General features: G+C 41.5%; 1 protein-coding gene across 2 annotated transcripts in view; it reads left to right on the forward strand.

Annotated features, from left to right (window-relative positions):
- The window catches only part of FAIM (Fas apoptotic inhibitory molecule), a 17787-nt gene extending 9991 nt beyond the window's left edge, over window positions 1-7796 (forward strand). For both annotated transcript variants that reach the window (XM_024750750.1, XM_024750751.1), the window contains exons 4-5: window positions 3590-3639; window positions 7353-7796. In XM_024750750.1, coding sequence (XP_024606518.1) covers window positions 3590-3639; window positions 7353-7502 — 200 coding nt within the window. In that variant the 3' untranslated portion in view covers window positions 7503-7796. The remainder of the gene's footprint in view (window positions 1-3589; window positions 3640-7352) is intronic.
- Window positions 7797-9555: the final 1759 nt, after the last annotated feature.

The following is a 9555-nucleotide window of genomic DNA, read 5'->3' on the forward strand; positions in this document are numbered from 1 at the left end:
TTGGGCCCTTTTTTTTTTTTTTTTTTTTTTTTTTAAGTCATTTGTTTTTCTGGGCTCTTCTGGTGGCTTTTCTCTTTTCTTGTTGGAAAGGGAAATATATCTTCTTTGCTCATGTGCCTAATGTCTGTTTGCATTTTTTACTCCTATTATCTATTGCTTTGAAAACTTCTCATGCTTAATGACAGTATTCTTGGGCGTCTGTTGACTTCCTGTTCAAAACTAGATAGTTGCTTCCCAGGCCTGCTGCCCAGTGGCTGTCCTGGGCTTGCTTTCATGGAACCCTGGCTTTAGTTCCATCAGTTATTGAATCCCACAGCTGCCAGTTTTACCTTTGTTTACTGGAAAATATCCTTAAGTGATTTCCTAATAAAGGGTGTCTAGGAGCTAAATATTATATGAACCTTATACGAAGTTGATACTTTTGTGGAGTATAGAGTTCTAGCTTTAAAATGTGTTTTTTTTTTTCCCCTGAGAAATTTTGAAAGCCTTGTTCCATTGTCTTCTATTCTCCATTGTTTTGAATGAGAAGTTCTATGCCAGTCTGAATCTCATTAGTTTTTTCTTTCTGGAAGCTTTTGGGGGCTCATCTTTATATTCCAGAATTTTACAGTGTTGTGTTTAGAAATGTAGTGGCTCACCAGCTACTTTACTTTTAGGTGAAAAATGGTATTTCAGCATGTTTTTTATTTGCCTCTTTCAGAATTGGGTGAGGTTGAGCCTCTTTTCATGTGTTTAAGGTCCTTTTGTGTTTCTTTTCTGATAATGCCTGTACGTGTCCTTTGACCTGTTTTCTCTTCGGTTGTTGGTCTTTCTCTCCTTGATTGCTAGGAGTCCTTCTGTTACTAAAATTAGCTCTTTGTATTGTGAGCTTCAAGTATTTTTCCCAGTCTGTCATTTATTATATGACTTTGCTTATACGTATGCATGGGTTTTTTTAATCATGCAGAAATCTTTTTTACTTTCATGTAGTCAGATTTACTTACCCCTTTTCTTTTATGGCTTCTGGATTAGCAATGTTCTTCAGAGGCATGTTAATAAAAGCTATTATAGAAAATCTGAGTACATGTACACATTCAGTTGGCCCACTAAATAAAATTCCGATTGTCACCACCGTCATGGTTTATTTGAGCACCCTGTGCTCTGATCCAGGTGGCTGAGCTGGTTTTCCCCACAACTGTGGCCGTAGATGCTCCCCACTCAGGCTGCCATTGGGCTTCCCCTCCCATACCTCCTGGGCCCCTCTGCTCTTCTCTTTCCTTCTAGCCCAGTTCAAAGTCCTTTCTCCACTCTCTAAATGAGGCTCACATCTCGAGGTGCAGGGAGAAGAGACCGTGTTCCTGGAGTAGACGGCTTGTCAGTGTCAAGGCATCCAGCCTTGACACCCAGGCGGGTTTGGTTTTTTTTTTTTTTTAATATGAATAGTACTTTTTTTTTCTTTTTAAGAAGATGTTGGGGGTAGGAGTTTATTAATTTATTGTTTTTGCTGTGTTGGGTCTTCGTTTCTGTGCGAGAGCGTTCTCTAGTTGTGGCAAGCGGGGGCCACTCTTCATGGCGGTGTGCGGGCCTCTCACTATCGCGGGGCCTCTCTTGTTGCAGAGCACAGGCTCCAGACGCGCAGGCTCAGTAGTTGTGGCTCATGGGCCTAGTTGCTCTGCAGCATGTGGGATCCTCCCAGACCAGGGCTCGAACCCATGTCCCCTGCATTAGGAGTCAGATTCTCAACCACTGCGCCACCAGGGAAGCCCGTGAATAGTACTTTTTAATGATTTGAAATTTAAATGCAAACAATTACCAGAAGAAAGCATGTAATTTTTTTTTTGAATTGAATTTTTAAATTTAATTAATTTTTTATACAGCAGGTTCTTATTAGTTATCTATTTTATACATATTAGTGTATATGTGTCAATCCCAATCTCCCAATTCATCCCACCACCACCCCTCCTTTCTCCCCTTGGTGGCCATAAGTTTGTTCTCTACATCTGTGTCTCTATTTCTGTCTTGCAAACCAGTTCATCTGTACCATTTTTCTAGATTCCACATATATGCGTTAAAATACGATACTTGTTTTTCTCTTTCTGACTTACTTCACTCTGTATGACAGTCTCTAGGTTCATCCATGTCTCTTCAAATGACCCAATTTCATTCCTTTTTATGGCTGAGGAATATTCCATTGTATATATGCACCACATCTTCTTTATCCATTGCTTCCATGACCTGGCAATTGTAAATAGTGCTGCAGTGAACATTGGGGCCCAGGCAGGTTTTGACCCCTGGGCTCCGTATGCACACACAGGTCCCGCTTCTCTCTAGTCTTCGTTATAACACCCAAAGCTCGTCTTCTGGCTGCTTAATGAGTGCAGTCCTCCCACCTGCCACTCCCTGGGACATTGACATTCACAAGTGGCTCTAGGGATCCTTCCCCAAAATGCATATGCGTTTGTGACACGCGCACACATGTACACACCTCCCTGGAGTGAGCTGCGGCCGCTTAGCTAATGCCCAAGTGTATCGTGGCAGCATTTTGCTCTATCATGTCAGCACTGTGATCTGAACAGTCTGTCAAGTACTATGCCTATATTTTTTTCTTATGATCCAGTAATTTTCCTCAAAGTGAAACCATAACAAAATGAATAGAGATTATTGTGCTATCCAGTATGAAATTTAAGGCTAAATTGCTATCTATCCTGTATGAACAGCAAGGTAGCCTTTTTTGGCAGTCTCTTTGTGCCATCATCCAGTCGGGTTAGTGAGAGGCAGGAGGAATCATCTAGTCACTGATGTTAAAGGACATTCTAGGAGGGATAAATTAGGAGTCTGGGATTAGCAAATACACACTACTATATATGAAATAGATAAATGACAAGGTCCTACTGTATAGCACAGGGAACTCTACTCGATATTCTGTAATAACCTATAAGGGAAAAGAATCTGAAAAAGTGTGTGTGTGTGTAAATGAATCACTGTGCTGTACACCTGAAACTAACACAACATTGTAAATCAACTATACTCCAATAAAAAAAAAGAAAAGCAATACTTGCTATAATCCAAAAAATAAAAAAATAAAAAAGGGATAAGGTCAAATATTGCATTACTTAAAGTACGTATGTTTTTTAAAGGCCAAAAGCACTCTTTAATTTGCTAAAATATATTGGTATCCTAAATATATTGTAATATATTACAATATATTTGTATATATTGTAATCCTGGGAGTGTGTAAACCCTTCTTTGATTCACAACCAGACCTTAAAATTTTATTAAAACATTTCAGATGATATGAAAAAAAAGATACTCTGTGTGGAAAGGTCCCTCTTCGCATTCATTTGTCTGCATCCTCCTTTAAAGATTTTCTTTAACAAGTCTTCATTAATTTGTATTGGGATCATGATTTTTTCTTAAAAGATTGCTTTCATTTTTATTTCGTCTGCGAACAAAAGATAAACACAGTTTCTTCAAATTTGGAAGAATTTCAAAGCCATGAATGGAATTAATGGAGTTTTCAAAATCCAGTGTAACAGACTCTTCTTAAAATAATAAAGTGTTAACTTTAAATCACAGATTATAATTTTTTTTTCATCTGTTACTTTTACAGAAAAAGACACTATGGATGTATGGTGCAATGGTAAAAAAATGGAGACAGCAGTAAGTTGACCTTTTGATTACTCTCACCATGTGTGTGAGTGACCATTGAAATGTTGCTGTGTTTCCTAACTGGAGATTTTATAAGTAATGAAGGTCCTCTTGGTTAAAAACAAAAAAGAGATGAAGTAATACTGACTCCAAAATCTGAAGAACTTTCCTGGGCAGTGCCTGGGGCAGTGAGAGTTTGGTAACAACTTATGTGTGGCACCAAGCTCATACTCTACCTTTCCTCTCCTGGACCAGCCTCTACCCTGAAAAGAGTTCCCACATTTACAAAATCCTCCCCGGCGCGGTGCAGCACAGCACAACCTGCTGCACGTCGGGACCGGGGTCCGGTGCGGAGAATCCTTCGTCCTGGGACACGGGCGCGCGGCTAGAAAGGTGGCGCCCCCTCGCCCATCACGCCCGTTTCATGAGGACCCTGGTGCTAAACCATTCAAAGATGATCTCCTTTTGGGTCTGGGTTTCGTACCTAGCAGAGCAGCTCCCTTGCTGCAAACTTATTGAAAGTCCTCGACAAAAGGGTTTGTAAAAAAAAAAAAAGAAAGAAAAAAAAGTCCTCCCCAAAGGTTGAGTCCTCCTGTGTTTATCCAGGTTAAAGAGTTGCTTTATACCACTGCTTCTCAAACTTGCATGCATAGAATCAGTTGGGATCTTGTTGAAGTGCATATTCTAACACGTCCTCAGTTGTTGCCAGAGCTGCTGGTCCACAGGTCACACTCTGAATAGGAAGGCTTTACACCATACACTCAAAAAGCAGATAGTACTTTTCTAAAAGCAAAGACTGTGAAAAAGAAACGATGCACACAATGTCAGGTGACACGAAGGCAGGTAGGAAAGGGTACTGTCACGAACCCCAGAAGACAAGTGGAATTTGTAGAGTAGCAGTGCTAAGAGGCTACCCCACCCATTGAAGCCGAGCACAATGAAATCCCCATCCAAACCCCAGTGTGTTGGGCTTTTGCTGCTTGCACTGTTAGGGCTGTGGTGGGATGAATATAGGAGTGCATCTCAAGTGGGAAGGAAATAATAGTGGTATGTACAGCAGGGGAGGAAGTGAAGCAGAGGAGGTGGTCCTGGACAGCTGGGAGTGTGGAAGCAGGAGCTGAAATTTTTGGGTGGAAATTCCCATGTGTTCTGGGGTCAGCTGGCAAGCAGGTGGTATACCAGCCCTGGTGTCCCCTTTCATGGCTTCAGACGTGAACACCAGGGCTAGAGATCGTGAGAAGCTCTCTTCCCCTGGCACAGTTTAGCTAGTTGCAGGTTGTGGTTGCTGCTGTTATCTCCCTTCTCTGTTGTAAGGTCTGGGAAGGTGAGGAGATGTGCTTGGAGGGAAGGTCTGGGATGAATGTATTCAGCAGACTAGCTGGGTCTTATAGCCAATCTGCTTCTAAGGAAGTGCCCAAGCCAGAAATCAAAGGTTACAACGATTAATGCTTTTCTCTTTATTAATCCTAGTTTTAATTCTTGAAGGGAAATGTAACCAGGGCTCACTCAAAATTGATCCTCCAGAGTTTGATCCACCCTCTGGGTTAAACCTACCCATCGAGACTTTTATGCAGAGAGGCTTGGAGAGCTCTTCAGTATTTTATGTCTCCTTTTGGACCAGCTTAAGTTTCCATGCCTACTGTGTGCCCGATGCCACATCTACTAGTCCTTCCTATTCTCTCTTTCCTACCCTGGAATTCCCTAGATGGAGAGTCTGCAGTTTGGGATCACATTCCTTCCACCCTCCAGGAATTCTCCAGTGCAAATGTAAAGAGAGACTTAAGAATGTGGTTGTAAATAAGTAGGGAGTTGAAAATAATGTCCATCCACAATGTCTTTGTTCCTCAGTAATTGACAAGAAAGCACAAGTGTTTGGACAATAGCTCTGTCTCCCCCAGTTGCCTCCTCATTGTAACTACGACCTAGTTTGCTGGGCAGTCTTCCCCAGCACTATGCACACCAGCTCTTGCTGCCTGTGAGTTACAGCTTATTTTCTCCATTTCCTTTTCATCTCAAAGCATCGTGACCAAGACCATGTATCTGTCAAATTACCAAGAAGCTACTGACAAGGATTGTATTATTCAACCCTTCCTCTGCCCTCTAAATTGATTTTTACAGAAGTATGACCTGAGGGATTTTTTCAAAGCTCAATGTGAAAAGGGGTAAAAAGAACACACTAGACTCCAGGGCCAGCACCCCCAGTCCTTGTGGTCAGTACACCTCCGTGTTGGCCAGATTCTTCCCAGAGCGAAGAAAAAGCTTCCCTCTCTGATGCCTCCTGTGCTTTCTTTGGTTAGATAATGTTAGCTACGGGGCCTTGCTCTGTCTGCTTTGGCTGCCAGGAAGCTCATAGCCAAGTTGTGAGTCTGATGGTGCTTCCTTGCATAATTCACTTTTATCCTCTAAGCCTCCTGTTCTTCCTTCCTTCTCCGTACCACTTGGCCCCTGTCTTTTTACTCTAGATCAGTGCTCTTCAATAGAAATATGAGCCACAGGGGCTTCCCTGGTGGCGCAGTGGTTGAGAATCCGCCTGCCAATGCGGGAGACACGGGTTTGAGCCCTGGTCTGGGAAGATCCCACATGCCACGGAGCAACTAAACCCGTGTGCCACAACTACCGAGCCTGCGCTCTTAGAGCCTGCGAGCCACAACTACTGAAGCCCGTGCTCCTAGAGCCCATGCTCCACAATGAGAAGCCACGGCAATGAGAAGCCCGCGCACTGCAACGAAGGGTAGCCACTGCTCACAACTAGAGAAAGCCCACACGAAGCAACGAAGACCCAACACAGCCAAAAATAAATAAAGTCTTAACTTTAAAAAAAAAAAAAAAAGAAATATGAGCCACAGATATGAGCTTCATATATAACTTTTCTAGTAGCCAGATTTCAGAATTTTTACAGTGAAGTTCATCTTAATAAAAATTTGACTTAAATCAGTATATCAAAAATATTATCATTTAACATGTAATAAATATAAAAAGTTTCTACTGAGTCATTTTACATTCTTTGTTTCATACTAAGTCTTCCAAATCCAGTGTATATTTTACCCTTAACAGAGTATCTCATTTTAGACCCACCTCATTACATGCTCAGTTGCCACATGTGGCCAGTGGCTACTGTACTGGACAGAGCAAGTCTAGACTCAGTAGTGTTTGGTTTTATGTTATTTTTTATGTATTTATTGTAAGCCACCTTATACACTGGGGAATCAGATGTTCAGAGTGGTTAAGAACACTCCATCCCTTACTGACTGGGGCCTTCAGCAGGTAATTTAACCACTCTGTGCCTCAGTTTCCTCACATATCAAATGTGGATAGTAATCGTACTCCAATCAGGTTATTGTGAGGATGCGATAAAATAATGCATGTAAACCATTCTTTGTATAGAATAAATCACTAATAAATGTTTGCTATCAGGTTTATTATTTTTACTTTTGAAAATGGTCTACATTGTCTACATAGTATATGTTATAGACACATAGCCATTAGGTACACTTTTTTTTTTCTCTGAAACTTAAGATTCTTAAAGATTGTAGGGGGTACAAATAAGAAACCTTCATAAAAGAGACGTAAAAGCATCTAAATACAAGCTTCTAACTTTAATCTTGCAAAGTTTAACATTGAACTAATATGTACTTCATTATACCTCCCTTTTTGGGTGATGTTAATGCTCTAGACAAAGATAAATGTTTCTGGAACACTAATTCCTCCTTCTTTTGTTTGCCCAGGGTGAGTTTGTAGATGACGGGACTGAAACTCACTTCAGTATTGGGAACCATGACTGTTACATAAAGGCTGTCAGTAGTGGGAAGCGGAAAGAAGGGATTATTCATACTCTCATTGTGGATAATAGAGAAATCCCAGAGATTCCTGAATGACTTCATGTTAATGAATCTTAAGAAGTAAAGATCAGGGCTTTTAAATTACTGTGGTTATTAAATACGTTCAGTATGTACTTTTCAGTACATCTAGTCGCCATGTTTTTATTTTTTAGTTACCTGAAACTGTAATGTTCCAAAGGTCAAGAAAAAAAAATGTATCATAAATATTGCAATTTATTTTGTAAATAATGTAAAATGTTTTAACATCAAATGGAAAATAAGATACGGACCAAAAATCACTAGTGTTTTACAAGAGCAACTTTTACTGTAATAAATGCTATAAAATGAAATTGGTGCTGCTTGATTTGTTTCTTAAAATGGATGTCTTTGTATATTTTTAACCTGTGCAGATAGATTGTCTAGTTTAAAGCAGTTGGTATACAATGATATTATTAGTTTAACGGAAACATTTTCTATCTGGAAACAATGTTAAGGAGATGTCAAAGAGTGTCACGTAAGAATTTAATTAAAAATAGGTTTCTGAAAAAAAAATAGGTTTCTGAAAATCCAGTTGTTTAATCAGCATGATCAGGACAAAAAAAAAAGGAAGAAGCAAACTTCTTTACACCAGACAGCATTAGTTGCATTGCCAGGCAGTGTTTAGAAAGAGTTGCACACCTGTGTGGAGGTAGCTAGCACCAGTGTTAGCGCTTTGTGACTGAAGCACACCCACCCAGGCAGATTCACAGAGATGCCGCCTCAGTATGGGAAGTGGTCCAGATTGTGTCAGTACTCGTTTCTGAAGGTCTTTTAGAGCAGGACATGGTTTAATAGTAGAGCCTTTTATCGGGATATTTCATGTCCATTATCACATGGGGATCCTCCATAAGAGGGAGAATTCTCCATTTTCTAGACTTGCTCTGTCCACTAGGGTAGCCATTAGTCATGTAGCTATTTAAGTTAAATTAACTAAAATGAAACAATTAAAAATTCCTCTACCACACCAGCCACATGTCGGGTCCTCAGCAGTCACACGAGCTAGCAGCCACCACACTGGACAGTGCAGATACAGAGCATTTCCACCATCATACCAAGTCTGACTGGACAGCACTGGCCTGGAGACATCGTCTCAAGCTTAGTGAGCTGTTCTGTACTGGAACAGGCAGGATTTAGACCCAGGTTTTTCTGACGCTAAAACCCACGTGCTGTACTACCTTCTTCCTGCCGCTCACGTATTTCTAAGATTTGGGGCAGAACAGAGGCACAGCCACGCTCTAACATGAGGCACGAGGAACTGAGGGGCAGGACAGCAGCGAGGGAACGTGGCTCAGACAGGCAGGGCCCTGGCAGGCAACATGCGTGGTAGCAGAGCATATTAAAATTAGCCTGTGAGTTACCTACTCTGACATTTAGTTGAAGTCTTACGACTGGAAGGTTAGCATACCACATGTATAGAAATCATCCCCCTGCTCTCCCCATGCCACCCCCCAGCCTTCCTTCACTGCCACTGGAAGATTAGGACATGAATGAACTAAGAGGGACTCTTCTGAGGCTTAAACTCATTTGGGGGTTTGCTTTCAAGTGTTTGGGTGTGGTCGTTTTCATTTCCCTTGAATAAAGGACGTTATTTATTTATTTATTTATTTATTTATTTAATGGCTGTGTTGGGTCTTCGTTGCAGTGCGCGGGCTTCTCATCGCAGTGGCTTCTCATTGTGGAGCATGGGCTCTAGGCGTGCGGTCTTCAGCAGTTGCGGCATACAGGCTCAGTTGTGGCTCGTGGGCTCTAGAGCACAGGCTCAGTAGTTGTGGCGCACGGGCTTAGTTGCTCCGCGGCATGTGGGATCTTCCCGGACCAGGGCTCGAACCCATGTCTCCTGCATTGGCAGGCGGATTCTTAACCGCTGCACCACCAGGGAAGCCCCTAAAGGGCGACTTTTAATGGCCATATTTTATCTGGTACAAAAAATGTTTTGTGCCATGTCCAAAAGCAAAGCAATTATTTTTAGGCACTTTGTTTTGAACTCTAGCTATTAGCAGTCAGAACTGTACTTTGCAGTGTGTTATTATGTTCCTCAGCAAACACATGGGGATACAGTTTGATTCAGTCT

The sequence above is a fragment of the Neophocaena asiaeorientalis genome, unplaced genomic scaffold (genome assembly GCF_003031525.2).
Source record: "Neophocaena asiaeorientalis asiaeorientalis breed wild unplaced genomic scaffold, Neophocaena_asiaeorientalis_V1.1 scaffold276, whole genome shotgun sequence".
Taxonomy (NCBI): Eukaryota; Metazoa; Chordata; class Mammalia; order Artiodactyla; family Phocoenidae; genus Neophocaena; species Neophocaena asiaeorientalis.